At 32.5% G+C, this 20,388-nt stretch overlaps 1 protein-coding gene and 1 long non-coding RNA gene across 26 annotated transcripts in view; one reads left to right on the top strand and one right to left on the bottom strand.

The window, feature by feature from the left end:
• Positions 1-20,388, top strand: part of LOC143232185 (uncharacterized) — a 128,512-nt gene that overhangs the window by 51,689 nt on the left and 56,435 nt on the right. For 2 of the 9 annotated variants that reach the window (XR_013017413.1, XR_013017415.1), the window contains exons 4-5: positions 7,913-8,051; positions 18,164-19,453. The exons of 2 other annotated variants lie outside the window; for them this stretch is intronic. This is a non-coding gene — a long non-coding RNA (uncharacterized LOC143232185). Of the gene's footprint in view, positions 1-2,117; positions 2,251-7,912; positions 8,052-18,163; positions 19,454-20,388 lie in introns of those variants that run through there. 5 more of the 9 variants (XR_013017420.1, XR_013017421.1, XR_013017414.1 and 2 more) reach the window with 5 other exon arrangements.
• Positions 7,041-20,388, bottom strand: part of LOC143232183 (D-aspartate oxidase-like) — a 78,619-nt gene continuing 65,271 nt past the window's right edge. For all 17 annotated transcript variants that reach the window (XM_076467295.1, XM_076467293.1, XM_076467301.1 and 14 more), the window contains 4 exons: positions 19,282-19,340; positions 17,550-17,667; positions 14,534-14,632; positions 7,041-9,202 (listed from right to left, as the gene is read on the bottom strand). In XM_076467295.1, coding sequence (XP_076323410.1) covers positions 9,074-9,202; positions 14,534-14,632; positions 17,550-17,667; positions 19,282-19,340 — 405 coding nt within the window. In that variant the 3' untranslated portion in view covers positions 7,041-9,073. The remainder of the gene's footprint in view (positions 9,203-14,533; positions 14,633-17,549; positions 17,668-19,281; positions 19,341-20,388) is intronic.

The following is a 20,388-nucleotide window of genomic DNA, read 5'->3' as shown; positions in this document are numbered from 1 at the left end:
GACAATGTCCACCTTAGACATGTTTTTTTAAGTTTTTATAGGCTATTAATCTTTTTAATGTTATTTAAGTTTTTGAATTTATGCATTAGACCATTTTTAATGTGATTCCCTTTCAAGAATCAATGTACATCTAGTTTGGTTTCAAATTAGAAAATGGCCGTAATGTCAAATAACTCGAAACCAGGACTGGAAAGGCCAACTTCAGGTGACTAACGCTGCTGTTTGTACTACATGTTAGTATCCTGGCAAGTTATAATAATCAAAATTTTGCTACAAGTCTTTTAAAACTTGTATTACTTTACTTTCTGAAAATGGCTGTAACGTCAAATAACACAAAACTAGGACTGGAAAGTTCAACTTCAGGTAACTAATGCTGATTTTTGAACTTACCCATTAGTCATCCTGGCGAGTTATGATAATTACAATTAAGCTGCAGAAAGTCCTTTACAAGTTGTATTACTGTAGGTTTACTCTTACGAGTCTTACCACAGTAGACTACATGTAAAAATTGGATATAATGCTATTTATGTTTTTAATTCAAAAATTAAACATTATTTTGTTTTACCTTAATTTCCTTTTATGAATTTTAATTGTTTTACTTTAATTTTAACTTTTTTACTGCACTTTGGCAGAGATAGCCCAGTTGCTTTGCACCATAAAACACCAAAGCAACCAACCAACTCACCTTTTGGTGGTCTTTTGCCCGAGGTTTTGTGATTACTGAAATGGGCATCTTAGTCACTTATTTTCTTATTTGTACCCATCCAAACAAGCCTCCTAGAGCCATTTTCCTCTCCTTCAGGATAAGGTGCATCTGGAAAAATTATTCAACTTGTAAAAATCACATTACACACTCATTTAGTTTCTCATTTATTTGGGTGATATTTTTTAGTTTCCATTTCCACAGGTCCCAGCCTTCTCCTTTTGAGAGACATTAAGTAATTACTTTCCCATGCTATATTCTCTCCTTGTCTCAAAAAATAGAGGGTTTCTGTCTTTTGGGGACATGATCTTCCATGGAATCCTGTACCCTTTGAACCATACTCATTTGTGACATGTATAATGGATTCTGCAATTACTTGAGATCTTCCATCATTCTCCATCCTTACTCAAATACTGTATTTGATGATTACATAAAAAAATCATCACCAAAGAGGGTATTCCTTTTTTTCTCTCCTCTGTATATCCTTCTGTTTCCAGGTCCCTACTTCACGAGATGGCGGGAACGCGCCTCGATTCTCTTGTGAATTTGATCAGTGGTACCACGACATATCCCTTTATATCCATCTCATAGAACCTTTGGTTGTGTGTCGAGTTTTTGATCATTTTGTATGATTGCTCCTGGATATCTAGTAATGGTGCATATAGTCAGTTCTGTTTCCTTTATCAGTTGCCAGAGGGACATTCATTCTGATTCTCTTTGTTCCACACTCTCAGCCTGTTTTTTTCTGAACCAGTTTTTTAGATGTATGTCTAAAAATTTGTTCTCTTCCTTGAAGTTTGTTACTGATTATTTCTTAAGGCAAGATACTAACTCCTGATTGGTCTTTCATTCGTCTGATGTTCAAGTGACTGTGCTGTTTTTTTGGGTGCTTTTTTTTGAGATAATTTTGTCATTAATTTGAATACCCTGCTTTTCCTTTTCAGTTATTTTGTTTTTGTTCCCCAAGGTCTTGCTATTGGTGCTTTCAGTCAACCTGGTTTGAAACCTTTAGATGCCCATGATTGGTCATTTTAAGTCTGATATCAGGGTATTATTTAGTTTATACTGTGTCAGCTTAAAGTAAGTTAATTTGTAGAAGCGATAGTTATGCTAAATTTGCTAATGTAACTGTTTACAACTCTTTCGTAACTTAAAAATAAATATTGAACAAACACTTAAATATCGATTTGTGTGTGTCATGGTATGTTGAATGGAGCAATGGTTCAAATTAGATGTTTGTTATGTGAAAATACAAAGTCTGTAGTTTTGTATGAATTAGGAACGTAAATTACCGACATGAATAAGCTAGAAGATAAAATAAAAACCTTTTATATTTTATATTTGCTGAGGTATCACTATATTTACTGAATCAAATACAGTGCCCCTCCATGCTCACCTTTTTCCTTTTTTGTAGATGAATCTTTATATACACTTCTATATATGGCATGTGAATAACTAATTGGAAGCTCAGAATGTCCCCTTGGCAACATTCTCATCCATTTTCAAATATAATGACATTCTCTTTTTTGTGACAAAACTTTGTACTGGTGAGTTGAATATTTAGTCTGTTCGTGATTTGATATTTTTGTTTCAGATACAAATACAGTTTAGTTATTAAATTTGATAACTTATAATGAAATTCTGTTGTATCAATGAAGTTGTTTATGATTTTGTAATTATTCCACTATATATATGTAAAGCCTAAAAATTATTTTGTTTCACATCCTCCACATGAGAAATTTCTAAAGGCTTAGCAAGCTAAGACAAGCAGTAAGGAATACAAAAGTTGTAAGTAGAAGAGATAATTGTGTGCTTTATTTCTTTATTTAAGGTTACATGTTTTTGGAAAATAAGTTTGAGAAGTTGTTGTTAAATAGTAATAATCTTTACATATATACAGTTTATAATAATTGAAATATGACTGATTTTACCAAATACTAGTCCACTATAATAAAACATAGTTAGGTCACCATGTAAAAACTAAAGACAAGTTTTATACTGTTATTGGATATGGTAACATGAGTGCACATCCTCAGCATCATTGTAACTTTTGTATTATTGTTATCACCATAACACCAAAGTTGCTTGTCCTTTCAGCCATGGGGAGTTATAATGTGACAGTCAATTCTACTATTCATTGACAAAAGAGTAGCCAAAAAGTTGGCAGTGGGTGTTGATGACTAGCTGTCTTCCTCTAATCTTACATTACTAAATTAGGGATGACTAGTGCAGATAGTCCTCTTGTAGCTTTGCACAAAATTCATAAACAAACAAACTGTTTTGTTAGCCAGACATGGCTGAAAGGTTAATAAAAATAATAAAAACATATAAATATTTAATGTTATGAGATTTAAGCTATTTATGCTTTTGTTTTATAATCTGTTGTCATTCTAAAACGAAAAAAGCATAATTTTTTAAATTTTATGTCGTTGCTAAGAGATTGGTCAAATTGACTGAATCCATATAAGAGATTTATTAGTGAAAATACCATAAAATATGAAGTTTTTCTTAAGAAATGTTTAATAAAACTATCTGGACATTATAAGAATCTTGCTTGTGAAAGTTGAAAATTTTCTGATGCGTAAAAGTATCTTTAATCTTAAAATGAAAATTACTTTGCATTTTGCATAGGTAACAAATAAAAAGGTACGAGAAGACCTTAAGACTTAATAAAAAGTCTGATATTTGCATATGATAGCCTTGTAATGTTTACACATAATTTGCCAAATTTTGTAAATATACACTTACTAATTTAAAAGTAATAAAACGAAAGCTATAACAAGTACAAAATGGCTATGAGGTTGGAATCAGAGACTGAGTTTGTCCTGAAAAGTGAAATATTTATTGAGTAATTCAGTTTTTGTGAACTAACATTATGTTTCATGAATCTTCTGCAATCTTGTCATTGATTTAAGTGAATATTTATACAACAAAATGCCTTATAGTCTGTAGAAAGTTCTAGGCTTCAGTTGGGTAATATATATATAAGCAGCCAAGATAGTGCAGGTAAGTTAGAGATAGTAAAAGTAAGATAAAGCTAGTAACATATAGTCAAATAGATCTAAAGTGTTTATAGTGGTGACTTTTAAATTGTATTCATCACAGATTGTATTGTAATAACAGAGAAGAAAAGAATAATTCGTCTTGTAAATTGGGTTCTAAAATAACTGGACTATGTGGACTTTGATGTAAAAGATAATTATTTAAAATTCTGGATAAAACTGTGATAACCCAGGGGTAAAGTAAATTAATTTAACAATGACTCTGTTCTAATAACAGAGTAGAAAAGAACAATTTGTTTTGTGACACCTACTGTAAAGAATCCAATGCACACATAAGTAAGAACTGGGCAGATATTTTGTCCATGCCTACCTTCTATTCATCTTTTCTCTTGTGTGTTTTCCCTCATTCAGGACATTTCATGTTGAGTCTCTTTACAATTCTCTACTGGCCAACTCAGCCACCATTTCCTTTATTGCAACTTCTTCAGTCTTTTTCTGCTCCTTCCTCTCCCATCTGGTAGTGTTGTCACTCCGACTTTGCAAGTAGGTTTTATCTGGTCCCTCTCAAAACATTTCAGACTCTCTTCATGTTTGGCCTTACTTCATTTTTGATCATTTCATTTTTCCTCTCCTTCTCTGTCCATCAAAATGTGCACATTCCATAGTTGGTCTGTGCATCATGTTTTTTCTTCTTCCTATCTTCTTATCTCCCATCTTTCAGAGTTTTTCGTTGGTTGTTTGACTAAGGCTTACCACATTCGACCATTGCTGGTTACTGGGCAGCTTTAAGTAATGTTTTCAAGTTTCTCAATATCTGTGCATCATGTTTTTTCTTCTTCCTATCTTCTTATCTCCCATCTTTCAGAGTTTTTCGTTGGTTGTTTGACTAAGGCTTACCACATTCGACCATTGCTGGTTACTGGGCAGCTTTAAGTAATGTTTTCAAGTTTCTCAATATTGTCGTGTATTCTCGTCTTCTACCTGTGTGATGATTGTTCATCGTTGTTGCTACTTTCATTCTCATTATCTTACAGTTATTCCTGATTGGTAGCTTAATGCTGTACACCACACCCTTACCCTCTCTGAACTTATTTCTTACTTTTGCTTCTGGTTATAGGAAATGTGTATATCATTGCTGCTTCTCATATTTTTTTATTTCCATTTCTCATTCTATTCCAGTTTATTTTCTTTATTTCATCAGTGTGGTTCATTATTATTTGGCCTACACTACTGCATTTCATGGTTCATGTTCTTGTTTATTTATCCTTAGGAATTTCTCAAATCTCCAAAGTATTTGTCCCATTACCATTGAGGTGCATTATTGTAACTCCTCCATCTAACTTGTGCTACATTGTGTAGATTCACATCGACTCTTTCAGGTGTCTTTTCACCAAATCCAATACTTTACTCTGTCTCTGGCTGCTCACCTCCATCATCCATTGGAGGAGTTAATGTTGGCTGGCATGTGGACTACCCTGTGTACATTTATCACGTGTTATCTTCATTATCTGGTTCTCTCTCATTTTTTGGGATATTGACTTCTTTCCATCATTATTCTAACTTTTTACTGGCTTTGAATGGAGAAGTTATTTGTATTCTTTACAGTGATCAATTTCTACATATCAAGTTCCCACTGAATGACAAGTGATGCTTTCCAACTTAAATGCCATATGCTGTGGATTTAAAGATCTGTAAAGTTCACTGATGAGGTGGAATGTTCTATATGATTCATAATGTTTTTCTTGTAGTATATTTCTTCATAAATAAGGTCTGTTTCAGACCTTACCAACTCATGGAGTATCATGAGTAAAGCAATTTATAGATTGTATTGCTACCCATCCCTCTTGCCCAAGTTGAATAAATGGGGTCAGGTCTGCTTTTAAAAATATGGGTTTTATGGTCATCCACTGCACAGTTTTAAGGTGTTCCATTCCTCCAGACTGTATTCTCCCACCCTTTTTCTAATGAAGTATGGGAGTCATTCTCACTTATCAGTTCCTAGCTGCTGGGGTGGTAGGCCATAAAGGTTTCCTCCTAAGTTTGACCCCTTCCACTGAGAATAGGGCAGTGGTGTGTTGATGTAAATAGTGTGTACTCTCCCTCCTACCACAGATTGGATGAAAAATTCCTAATGCAACTTGGTTTCTAGGTAAGTCCACCATATGCAGTTCACCTCTTCAGCTGGCCTTTCCCAATCTTACTGCTGCCTCTATGTCAACTACCAAGCAGTCTGGTGTTGGATTGGCACAGGACCAGCCAACATAAATCCTCACACATGTAGTTGGTAAGAACTTCCCTCCTACCATGGATCAAATGAAAAAAGTCTTAAATTTTGACTGAAGCTGACCCACCATATTTGTTCTCCCCTTTCTACCATCACCCAGATGTTCAGTTTCTTGGTGGCCTGATATTGGTTGTGTACTAGGTATACACATATGCTCTACTTAGATTACCAGAATGGAAGTTGCTTCTCCCTTCTACTTCCTGGTATTAAGGTGAAGAAAGTTGGGTCTTTCCTCATACTGTAGATGCCACCTAGTTTTGCATTAGAGTTGCACCAGCTAGAGTCTGACATGCCCTAACCACTCTACTTCATCAAGAACATTCATTTTTCTATTGGACTTACTTCCTTTTCTCCCAGCTTGGCACCACAAATCTTCAATGCAGGTGAAGAGTACACCCTGATACAGACGAGGTATGGTCTCCCAGGGGTGTTTTCCTATATTTTCATGGTATAGGTTGTCACACTCAACTGGTTTCTTCAAGCGACTTCCAAAGAGGAATCGTCGAAGTAACCTGTGCATTGGTCCATTCACTCTTTCAGTATGAGAATGAAGTTATTATGTGAGAAGAAGTGAAGTATAATTTTGGAAATTAATCTTTTCCAACACTTAAAATGTATTTCCTATAGATACTTACTTTCTCTCACACTTACCATATTTCTCACCCACTTCCTGTGCCTAATCTCAAAGTGTTAATTGTACTGTACAGGATAGGAAGGCGTGTTGAACTACTGTCTGTGAAGGGTTGTTGAATGCTCATTTGCACACTGTAAAAAAGCACATGATTTAAGGTGGAAGCCTGAAGGCAAGTGAAAGCAAATACTGTGCACATATAGAGGATGGCACAAATTGAGGAAATCTATTATATGAACAGAGCTACATATCTATACAAAGTTAATTTTCAGTGTTGTAAAAGGTTAGCATTTATATCTTGAATATATATTATGCTTTATTAAAATATGCTATCTCACTGACATAATCCAAATCAAGGATGCAAATGCGTGAGGATGAGAAACCCACTTGAAATAAAAATGTATCTCAAGATGACTGGTATGGGTACTAAAATGTTTATTAAAATAAAGTAGAGAACAATGTTTCAACCTTCTTAGGTCATCTTCAGATTAATCAGCTGCCTTGAGATACAAGGATGAAAATTATATATTAAGAAAAATTAACATACATGCCATAAAAGTTAAAGTGAATTATTGTTTTAATATGCATACACTTCCTAAATGTTCATAACATATATCTCGAGCAGGCAATACACTTTTCTGAATTATGGACATTTTATACAACAGCATTTGGTTTTCTTTTACTCTATAAGGAGTTATTTCATTATCAAAAAGGGTCTATAATCTCTTATGGCATTTGTGATTTCATTTATCCTCTATAAACATCCCATGGATAATGAAACTGAGGGTTGAATACAAACTGCAAGTCAGACATTTTGGTAAGGGTAGTGTTAAAAATGTGAACATAATACAAGAAGTATACACGTTTTCCATGTGGATGAAGCTAAGCATAATGTACCATATACAGTTAAGTGTTAAAAATTGCTCCTTTTTAATGTATAAAAAAAACAGTAAAAATAAAAATTGTGCTACTTCAATTTTATTGACTGAAAAGTTTCAGAAGTTATTCTTTCTTTGTAGTGTTTAACTTTATAATAAAACATTTATTTGAGATTTCATGTTCTGTCTTAAATGGCATAATTGGATGAAAATGTTAACTTATTTTGAAAATAATATTAGTTTAATTGGATAATAAGAAAGTTTGATTTCTGTAAACACATTACAACCTTAGGTTTTAAAGATTGGGTATAGGTAAAGGTTTAAGCTAAGATCTGCAGTAAATTTAAAAGAAATTTGGCATTATGCTTTTTTGCCCTTTAATAAAATTTTCTGGGTAATTCTCTTTTCATTCAGATTTGTGGTACAAGTCCATCTTATTTGGTAACAACAGTTATACTATGGAATATATTAGTTCTGTTAGTGCTAAATGTTGCCAGCTCTTTTAAAAATGAACTACATTTGGAAAACTGGAAGGTAGAATCTAAAAACAGAGGTTTGTGTGTATTATTTCAACTTTCAAGTTTTACTTTATTCACCATATTAAAAAAATAATTATTTATAAATTTATATTAACATAGAAAATTTACATACCACTAATACTTTATTTCATCGACAGAAACACTGAATTTATTTTGAAGTCGTTATTTATACTTTTTAATACAACTACAATTAAGAAAAATTTTTTTTTAAATTAAAGCTTTATTAGATCAATATAATTAATAAAAACAGAGAGAAAACTTTCCTGTCTATTAGAACTGGTATAAACTGAACTCTTTATATCAGATTAAGTTAGTGAACAGTTAAAAATATATATAGCTGAAAAAAATTTCAAACCAAAAACTAATCTTTTAGCAAAATGTTCCAATCTGACATGTTACATGACAATACATTTATGAAATAGATCAATTATTTGTGAAATTATGTGATGCAAATCTAGCACTCGCCTACTTAATAATAAACAAACATTTTTTTACAATAGAATGCTGCTCTAAGTCTACACTAACCAACTCTTGATTATATACTTCACGACAAACATCTGCCTCATAGGCTATCATAAACACTGCTACACTAATTGATTATATTAAAATTCAATTCCACAACACACATAACTAAAGTTAGTTTTGAGCATGGATATCTTCTGTAAGATATACAAATCATGTAAAATATTTTTGACTTCCTGAGAACTATAAATCTGTAGCTGTTAAAATATCATAGTCAACTATCAATTTATTTTTGCTCCTATTTCATAAAGTTTATAGAAAAAATATGGTCATATACTCTGTTTTAAAATCATTACCTTTTACAAAATTTAATTTATTTGTTATGAGCTACTACAAGTGAAACCAACTGTTGTTAATAACCATAATCGTAATAAAAAATTACAATTTACTGTAAATGCTGATTGTCTTTTAAAGTAAAGAAATATTAAAACAAGTAAAATAACTTTCATGAAACATTCATAACAATTTACTGGTTTTGCAGGTTATCTTTGTTTATGTCAGGCAGTAAGATGATTCATAGACGCGAATAAGTAGTAAAATCTAATGGGTCATCTAAAATTTCCTTGACAAGTCTTGCCGCATGCTTTGCAGTTCCCCAAGATAGAGAAACACCATGGGCTCCATGGCCATAATTGTGAACAACCTGCAAGCAAGAAACAGTTTAATTCAAATACTTAGTACTTATTTTTAATTTTTAAAAGTATTAAAAATATCTGTTTTTTTTATTTGTTTATAATATTTTCATCATCACCTGACTATACACATATTTCTAAAAGTATGTTTTTATTTTATTGATTCTTATTAAGAATAAATGTATTCATTATAAGAAACAGTTTTAGAAACAGTGCAAATTCATCCTGTATGCTTTAAGTACAGTTGATATAGGGACTTTGTGTAAATAGTTTAATTTAAACAAAGTACTTTTGTCCTTAGAAAGTAAAATTTGTTTAGTTTTCAGCAATATAGCTATATATAACATTAACATTGCACATGACTTATAGTACTTGGGAAAAAACCCTGGGAGTGAAAGGGTTAACTTGTTTTACCATTAGTAATGTGTTTCATATGTAACATTTCCTTTTAGCTAAATTTATTTTCTGTGTACAAGTACCTACAGCACTGAGCTTAATGATATATCTCTGCTGTAAGGATCTAATTTATGGATATCTTATAATTTCTTGCATACAAATCAAATATAACTATCAAAAATTTCTGGTAGTGGTTGAAAAATATTTCATCATATTGATTACGCTGAAAAATTATGCATTCTTTTGACTTTACTTAGTGTAATGTTTTCTAATTTTGATGCACTTTTACTAGGACAGATAAGAAAAATGGGAGCAAAGTCCTCATACTTCCTATGCCACTGGTGTTTAAAAGAAAATAACATCTGCAACAACAAATCCAGTTCACAGAGTTAAGATGTGACATGAATAAGCACATACATATCTTCAATGATTTCTTGATATATCACGTGCAGTCCAAGACATACACTACTGGCCAAAATCTTAAGGCCAATAAACATAAAGAACAAAATATGCTTCAAAAGATGAAAATAAGAAAATTGAAAATAAAAATAAAAATCTTTTTTAGCATTTAATAGGGGAAATGTAAACACTATGAAATTAGCCAAAATACTAGCTGGTCAAAAGTTTAAGACCATACCAAAAAGAAGTCCTAAACACTGTAGGAAATACCCAACAAGAGGTCTCAGTAGTCAGTTGCATGGCCGTCATTGCGAATAACTGAAAACATTTGCTTTAGCATGGTTGATATAAGCGTTTACAGAAGGTTGGCAGGAATGTTATTCCAAGTGGTGAAGATGGTTTCACGAAGATCATGCACTTTCTAGAACTGATGTCCATTTCTGTAGACTTCCCTAGCCATCCATCCAAACATTTTCAATGGGGTTCATTTCAGGAGAACATGCTGGATGGTCCAAAAGAATCATGTTATTCGCCATGAAAAAATCCTTTGTCCTGCAGGCATTGTGGATTGCAGCATTGTCCTGCTGAAAGATCCAGTCATTTTCACACAAGCGAGGGCCTTCAGTCAATAAGGATGCTCTCTACAACATACCTGATGCTCCTGTATAACCTGAAGCTCCATTGTTCCGTGGAAGGAGAAAGCACCCCAGATCATGATGGAACCTCCTCCACTGTGTCGTGTGGAAAATGTCTCCGGTGGAATATCCTTATCATGCCAGTAACGTTGGAAACCATCTGGACCATCCAGGTTAAATTTTTTCTCATCAGAAAACAAAACCTTCTTCCACTTTTCTACGTCCCATGTTTGGTTCTTCTCAGCAAAGTTTAACCAAGCTGTTTTGTGGTGTGGAAGGAGGCATGGCCTTTCAAGACGTTTAGAGTTTTTAGAGCCTTTCTCTTGTAGATGCCATCTTATTGTTCTTGAGCTACGTTCTGCATCCATAAAGGCCTTAATCTGGTTCGATGATTGGCTGGTGTCTTGCCGGACAACTCGTCGAATCCTACTGTTCAATGCCAGCAAAATTTTCTTGGGCGGCCAACCACTTGAAATTCTAATTCCATATCCTTCAGGGTCTTTTAAGAAATTTATAACAGCAGTTTTACTATGCCCAATCTCACCAGCGATGGCAAGTTGATAGAGACCTTGCTTTTGCAGCTCAACAGTTTTGACAGAATTTGAATAATGAGTTTGTAACACAGGAGTTGTCAGGGGGAGATGTTGTTGACAACACTAAAGCTTGAACACAATTGACTACATTTCATTACGTGTTTACCAATTAAAGCTTTGTTTCCGTATGGTCTTAAACTTTTGACCAGCTAATATTTCGGCTAATTTCAAAGTGTTCACATTTTCCCTATTAAATGCTTAAAAAGTTTTTTATTTTTATTTTCATCTTTCAAAGCTCTACTCAAATAAGTGGTTGAGTATAACAATGCAAAGTGCATATTTTCTCTTTATGTTCATTAGCCTTAAGATTTTAGCCAGCAGTGTATCATCTCTACAATTCATGCCAATTCCAAGTGGGTAATATTCTCAAAAAATTAAAATCTACTGGACATACTAATTTGTACCATCAATTACCCAGATCTTTAATAGAGAGTTCAAAACTGTAGTGACTAGCAGATTCACAAGGTGTACAGTGCTCCATGTTATTATATTTTAATGAAAAGGCTACACCGTAAAAAGTCACATATTTCAGATATGAATTTTGAATTGGGTTTTATTGAAAACTATCACTTTGTTTCATCAGCTCAGAGAATGATTGGAATATAACAGTTTAGCTGACACAATGAACAGTGGTAGGAACATTATATATGTAAAAACGACTGGTTTGGATTGAGAAAATTTTTATGTATGGGAGCAAACAACGTTTCGACCTTCTTCTGTCATCTTGAGTTGTTGTATAAGTAAGGCATCTTTAATTTTGCATTTGTTTATGTTTGTTTCTTTATTTAGTATTTGGGTGTTTTCTATGGTTATGTTGTGTTTATTTGATTTGCAGTGTTTGAAAACGTGTGAAGGTGACTTTTTGTGTTCTTTGAATCTAGTTTTCATTTTTCTACTTGCTCCTCCAATATAGAAGTCATGGCAGTTATCACATTGTATTTTATAAGTAATGTTGGTGTGGTGTTTGTCAGTTTAGTTTTTACATAGTATAGACCTTAGTTTTTTCCTGGTTTTTGAATAAATTTGGTATTAACTGGAATGTCATATTTTGTTACTAGTTTTTGCCAAATGTTTGTTATTTTTCTGCTGATGTTGGGAATATATGGTAAGCAGCAGTTTCATGATTTTTTAATTCATGGGATATATTTAGTTTTGTTAGTTGATTTTGCTTTTTGTCTAGGTGTGTGCGTATAATGTTTTCTACGGTTTGTGGAGGAAACTTATTGATGTTGATGAAGTATTGTTTTATTTTGTCTAATTTGTCATTAATTTTATCTGGTGAGCATAGTTTTATGGCTGTGTTTATTTGGTTTCTTAGTGTGCTGAGTCCCAAGGAATGTATAATTGAGTATGGGTGATTTTTCGGTGGATTTTGGTTTTAAAATGTGTATCGGTTCTTACAATTTTGAGGTTAAAAATGATATTTGATTGCTTTCTTCCTGTTTACATGTGAAATTAATATTGGGATGTATAGAGTTAATGTGATTGAAAAAAATTTAGTGTGTGTTCTGTAGATATGGATCCTGCAATCGTGTCGTCTACATATCTGTACCAGTATAGTGGTGGATGTAATGCTGTGTTAATTGCTTGTGTTTCAACTTGTGTCTTAAAAATATTGGCTAGAACTAGTAATAGTGGGTTGTCCATGCATAGGCTATTTGTTTGTATATAGTTGTGGGTGTTGAACATGAAGTTTGTCTTCATCGTGGTGAATTCTATGAGGGTTGCTGGGAATGTCTATTGATGGTTTAGGGTCTCGGATATAAAGTTCTAAGGCTATCTTGCAGGCTTCAACTGTTGGGACTTCTGTAAAGAGGGATATAACATTGAAACTGGTCATTAAGGCTTTATAATTAAGTTGATTAAGGTCAGACTTGAAATTAAAAGAGTTTGATGAATGAGCTGGTTGATGTTACATATTTGGAGAATGCCCATGCTATGTATTTACCAAGATTGTAATTAAACCATTCATATGGGGACATTATTGGTCGTGATGGACAATCTGGTTTGTGAGTTTTGGGGATGCCGTATATTTGTGGTGTGCGTGGGTCAGTCTTGCGTAGGTATCAATAAAGTGTTTTTGAAATTGTGTAGGCTTTTTTCATTTTTAGTAGTATTTTGTTTAGTTGCATTTTATATGTCTTTGTTGGATTTGTGTGTGTTGATTTAAATTTGTTTGTGTCTGATAGGATGTTTATTAGTGTTAAAGTTAAGTAAAGACATGAATATCTTCTTGTGCTGTGATATTCTACACAATGATGCACTGATTGAAATTTATGGGAAAACAGCTAGTCTTGTTTAACCTTATAATGCATCATATACACCATGTCCAATAATGGTTTGAAAAAATATAACTTTTAGAGTCTATCTCTGGTTGTCCCGTACCTTGAACATGAATCCAAGTGAATTGTTTATGGCATTTCAGAATACTGTCTGAAGAACATAAAGGACACAGTGAAATCTCATTACACTTGGAACTGTTGTGCAAGAAAAGTTAAGATATATTACAGATTGTTACCACTGGCTAGTTACAAATGTTATTAAGTGTGTTTAAGGCAAGGTATGGGCCTTCTTCCAAAGAAAATAGGACCCCAGTGGTAAAATGTTATACCTCTTTTATGAAGGCGTACTTTCTTAATTGTAGTGTAATAGTGTGGATACTGAATTTAAAGCATACATATAAGTACTTTATGATAGAAACTGATGATTTGCATCAAATTAAGGAATTAAGAGAAACCATTAACCCAAAACATATGATAAAAATGCAGTTAAGTAAACTACTATGGCCCGGATAGATAGGATACTTCACTAACAATCTCTTGGTCATAGTCTTGAATCCCCATCACCAAGCATGTTCAACCTTTAGGGATATTGACAGGGGCAGCCACCCAAGTGTATAAAACCTGAGTGACCAACCTCATAAGTAGAAAGATTAAACAACAAAAATCCTTAAAACAAATAACTGATTTACCAATTAAAATAATTAACAGTTGTATGATTTCAACATGAATAAACAATATTGCAAATCTCATATTTATATTGCATATGGTGCATACTTGCAATAGAATATAAAAACTTTACAGTAAAAGGGAGATTTGGTGGAATACTCTAATGTTTTCCTTGTGGTATAATTATTTTTGTAAATTTAGTGAAAGCTCACATGAACACATATTTTTCCATGTTAGTTTTTAAAGAATAATTTTGCTTTACTTTTGACTCAAAAATCAATGTTTTTTTCTACATTAATTCTTTTCAATAGTAGATAAGTTTCAAAGTTATAGACTATTAAAGTAACAGATTATCAAAGAAAATAATTTACCTTTTGCTTTCCAGAGTTCAGGTTTCTTATTTCTTTCTCTACACGAACAGGCTGACGAAATGGCCGCAAACCAACCCATTCCCATAAAACTTTGGATTTCTACACATAGTGTTAAAGCTTTGTAATTTAACTCTGGTTATATCAGAGAAAAAAACAATTATAACATTATTAATAAAACCCTTACTGGCAAACTCAAATATTAATTTTGAATCTACTGAAACTACCCCCAATTTGAATAGAGAGAGGTTATCCATATCAACTTTTTACTTTGTATCTTCAGGAATTAAGCAAAATGTTTGTTTTTTCTTGTTTATTGTTGACTTATGAGATTATGTACTTCTATACAATTTTCTTTGTTACACACACTTCATTAATTTATATGATAGTTTTTGTTGCAATCTGTAAAGTTAGTTTACTTTTGATTGAAAAGTCATTAATAACAGCACAAATAAAGTTGTTCTTTTTAAATTTATTGTCAATATTATTTTTACTTGTAACTAATAAATATATTTCTTTAATCTTATTTGAAAGGAGGTACAAAACAGGTAACCTAAGTCTTTAAACACTAATGAAATTAATAGCACTGTCTTGGATCATGAAAGAAATTCTTTGAAGAAAATTATGATATGTCACTTACTTGTATCATTATATTATATTGTTATTAATATGTTCATTCTGAGTCACTTTGAAAAATATAATGTAAAAATCATTTGACAGGTCTTATCATGCATTACAGATTACCTGACAAAACATATTTTTATTTTTTATTAATCCCTTTTCAATACAGTACTTACTAAAACAAAATATTGTTGTGTTGCAGCTCCATGAACCTGGCTTTGCTGTGTTTAAAATCTGCTATTCTACTTTTTGTTTGTTTGTTTTTGAATTTCGTGCAAAGCTACAACAATGTGACTTGAATGTCTCGAAGAACATACATTGATGAATCAGTCCCAGATATAAGAAAATGATGAGTTAAAAACTATAAACAATGCATAGCCTAGCCAGAACAAGTTACTCTTTCCAATCCTGACAAAAGTAAGTTGGCCAAAGAGTAACAGAATGCTTGATCTGGAAAATCTTATCACATTGATAACACCAAGGTGACTACCAACTTCTGCAAAGTTGAGCCTTCATGACAAGGCTCCATATATGAACAGGCACAATTGTGACAGTACCAGAGCATTCAGACTTACTGCAGTACCAGTGAGCTTGTTGCCATGAATACCGACATTGCTAGGTAACCAGAAAAATTGGATACAAAAAATGAACTACAAATGGGCCAATCATTGTTGAATAAACAAGTCAGTGTAAAATTAAGGAGCTGTATAGCTTCTACGTGATCCACGGCAAAATAAATGGCATATAACTCAGCAGTGAACACAGAAACTTTAAAGGGAATCCTGTGAGAAACCACTGAGCCACAAAAACCATGGCAGAGCCCACAAAGTCCCCTGTTTTTGAACCATCCATGCAAATGGTAATAGAAGGATGATTCCAAAGATGTTCAGCAAGGAGAAAATGGTGCTTACAATTAGATGTATTCACCTACTTTAGAGGAAAAAAGATACAACCCCTGGTGGGATGCTGTAATAAGGATTGAAGCTTGGTAGAATAGTGTAGAGAAAGTAGCAACTGGCAGACACGAAGATGTTCATGGGACTCTTCATGCAAACTCAATACTGGAGAAGTGCAGAAAGCCCCATGCAGAACTTAAACCACAGATTGTGAATGGGTTCCAGCATCTTCAGGGCTGAGATCTGAGCAGTACCATAGGCCAGAAATTCATAGTCCAGTTTGGACCTAATAAAGGCACGATAGATCTTGAGCATAGAACACTGGTACACTCCTTAAAGATGTGAAAAATAAGACACAGAGGATGTTCAGTGCCCTTGTACACTTGATATGTAGCTGCTTTATGTGAGGAATAAAAGTAAGCTTATGGACAAAGATAAGCCCCAAGGACTTTGCTTCAGGAAGAACAATATCAGCAAGATGGGGCTTGGGATCAGGATATAAGCCTCACTGCTGGTGGAAATGTATGCCAACAGTTTTGAAAAAGGAAGGGTTAAAACATTTTACTGTGATCCACTTCAACAAGTGATTGAGGGAGTCTGAAACTGCCATTCAATAAACCTCACGTTCAATGACCAACATGAAAAAGTTGTCAATGTAGAGCCTGTTTGCAGGCTAATTAAGTGCTTATATTTCACTGATTTCTCACTAAAAATCTGAAGTAAGATATAATATTTATTAAGTTCAAATGATATAATTATCTTCTTGAAATCATGTAATAAAAGATGATTCAGACAAATATAATAACACCGTTCAAGTGTATCACATGATCAGTTTTTGTGTATCTTTCCATTTTCACAATAATTTTGAATTTATAGCATATCTCTATGATCTAGTACACAAGAAAATGGTAAAAACACGTAAACACAAGTGAAATAAATCATCATGTTCATGCAGTCAAACAATAACTTGTGTTGTCAAACAGGGGAATGGCAATAACTGGTTTAAGTAATAAAAGGTCTTTGCTGCTCTCTCTCTGACTGCAAATTTTGTTCAGTAATTATAAATTAATTTTTCTACAGAGAAGATATCTTAAATTCATTTAATATAACATTGCAAGAATATTTGCTTCAAAAGCAACTGTTTTTGAGATTTCAGTATTAAAATATATGTCATACTTTGTTTTGCCTAATTTAAATATACCTATGTAATTTTGAAAATACCAAAGAATTCCCCACTAAAATTTTGTTTGAGAATTTACAAAAATATATGTTTTTCATATACAAGTATATTTGTATTTGGATAAAATGGTGTTACTTTTGACTAATATAAAAACTCATATTTTCAAATGCGTTTTGTATATCATTACATATCATTAAGACCCAATTTATCATTATCAAAAGTGGATATCACTGTAATAATAAAAACAACCTGATCAAGTATTACAAAACTTTGAAAAATACAACTCTTTCAAAAAGAAAATACAAGAAGTTACACAAATCACCTCTAGGCTAGGAACAAGACGAGTACACCGTTCCCAGATAGACTGTCGATCATGTGAAGATAGTTCAGTTTTCCAATTGCCCAGCTCTTTCGTGCCTCCTAGTGTTACGTAGTTAAACCTAGATGTAAACATTTACATGTATATAAAAAAGTCCATTTTTGTGAAGTAGAAGCATAAATATTAATTCTTCTAACTTTGGAACAAAGCTTTGTAACTAACTTTTACATTTATTGCATGGTACAGTCATTGAAATAAAAATCTGTACCTTCCTTTAAACATGTTCAAAGAATTACACTAATATTCCTATTAAAATGTTATCCAATTCACACAAAAATATGCATCTATCAAGATGATCATTTAGTTTTGTACTGTATTCTCTTTTTTGTTACCAATTAAGCTCATTAAATACTTCATTAATTTTCTGCATTGATTTTTTAAAATGAAATTGTGGAGTAAAATCCAAAATTGTACACAGGGATGTCACAAAAAATCTACATTAAAATATAATTGGTAGCATCATAAAAGAAAACCCTGGTAAACAGTTAAATGAGTATATACTTTAAATATTAACTATAAGGTCTGATCAAAAAATTATAAGACTTCTTTTGTTACAGATGCCAGTACAGAAGCAATGAGCTACACTAAGATGTGTACAAAGTACAAATAATGATCTACCCCATGAACAAGCCAGTTCTCCAGACTGTATACCCGTTTTACAAAAAATGCATTCAAAGACAGACATATCTCTTGCATCTGTCATAATAAAAATGGAGAGAAAAGAAGGGCAACATGTTTGCATCAAGATTTGTGTGAAAAATGGTAAAGGAAGAACAGAAATCCTTGAAATGTTAAGAACTGCCTTTGGTGACAACTGCATAAGTAAGGATGTTGCATATCAGTGGATAAAACACTTCTAAGATGGTCAAGAGTCAGTCAAAGGTGACCAACGTTCTGGGCGACCATCAACATTCTCCACTGATGAAATGGTTGCTAATGTGAAAGAAAAAATATGAAGTGATTGACAATTAACTATACATCAAATTGCTGATGAACTAGATATTTCCTTTTGATCATGTCACTGGTTTCTACAGCGTGACAATGTGCTTTAAAACACTGCTGTGTCTGTTCAAGAATTTTTGATAGAAAAAAATCATTTCTGTGATACCACACCCCCGTATTTCCTGATCTTGCCCTGTGTGATTTTTTTAATTCCAAAAAATCAAAATTAAATTGAAAGGAAAAAGGTCTTATGAAATTCCAACCACCCATAATAATGTGAAAGCAGAACTTTTGCATAATGGTTGAAGACTTCCAGCATTGCTTCTGAAAATGGCAGGAATGTTGGAACAAGTGTGTATCACCTGGGGGAAATTACTTTGAAAGGAATAGCATATAATACTGATGTATGTACATTATTCTTTGGAATAAAAGTGAAGTTTAAGAACTTTTTGATCACACCTTGTGTATATCCTGCATCTTAAAAGATGAATCAGTAGAGCATTATAATTGGCAGTCAATTGCACTCTTCATTGGTAAAAAACATTCCAAAATTTGGCCGTGCATGATTTTGACTAGTTGTCTTCCCCTCTAGTTCATTCCTTCAAAATTAGGGAGGGCTAGTGCCAGTAACCCTTATGTAACTTTGCATGAAATTCAACAAAGAAAGCAAACATATATGCTTATTTAAAGTCTCTGCATTGTACTACAACTACTAAAAAACTTTAACACTTACCCTGGAATAATGTAAGTGTCATCTGCATAGTAGAAATGTTTGATCCATGGAGCTGAAACCTTTTTTTAAAAATATATATACATATATATTCTATATTAAGTTTCTAGAAAAAATGTTAATATGATTTTGCAAATGTAACTAATTGTATTAAATTTCTAAATTTTGCTATTGATTTATGTGAATTTATTTCATTGCTAATTTCTTTGAAACAAAATAAATCTACAATTCCATTATTAATTGATATATAGTTATCACTGCTTAATGTTAAACTAAAATAATGAAAAAAAAATATTTACGATTTCCTTAAATAGTACTTACGAAACTATTTGAAGAATGCAAAAAATAATATAATACCACATTTTCTTGTGTTTGAATTGTGGTATAATCAGAGAGTATGAAATAAGAAAGAGGGTAAGAGATTTAAAATTGATTTAGCATTGTAAAATAAAACAACAATTAAATTTACATTCTTTAATTTGGGTACACAGATTTCCAATCTACATCAGCTCCTTAAAAATGACTCAAACCTCTAAAAATAAAATTCTGACTATTGTTCAAAGAATATTTTTGTGAACTTCACCTTTACTGTACAAGAGACAGATTTTGGTACTCTTTAGTATTTAAGAAACATGTTCATGTTGAGAAATGTTTGTACATATAATAAGGAAAACTCTGTGTAAACACTAATAATATTCTAAGGATCATAGGAAAGGAAGAAAACTTCAGTAAATTTGGTAAAATGTTTGTGTAATTGTGCTTACAGGTTTTTTTAGCAGTATTTTTTTTGCTTGAAGATTTAATTAGCCAAGTCAACAAGTAACTAAAATTAATGAATAAAGGAATACAGAGGTTGAGTACTTTATAGTAAGATGATTTTGGAGCCTCAACATGTCATTAGGAGCCATATTGCCTTGTCTATTTGTGCTCCATCCAAAATTACCCTACAAGATATTTTCCATTGTAAATGATTCTGCTATAAGGCTTTCATGCTCAAAGCATATCCCTCATTCCTGCTACTTTTCACAACCTGTGCAGTTTAGGAGGGCAAAAGCTTGATTGCGTAAATGCTGTATTCAACAGCTCAGCCAAAATGTTTTTGTATGGAAT

Source organism: Tachypleus tridentatus, chromosome 11, assembly GCF_004210375.1.
Source record: "Tachypleus tridentatus isolate NWPU-2018 chromosome 11, ASM421037v1, whole genome shotgun sequence".
In the NCBI taxonomy this organism is placed as follows: Eukaryota; Metazoa; Arthropoda; class Merostomata; order Xiphosura; family Limulidae; genus Tachypleus; species Tachypleus tridentatus.
Note: the sequence above shows the minus strand (reverse complement) of the source record. Positions and strands in the feature narration are given on the sequence as shown.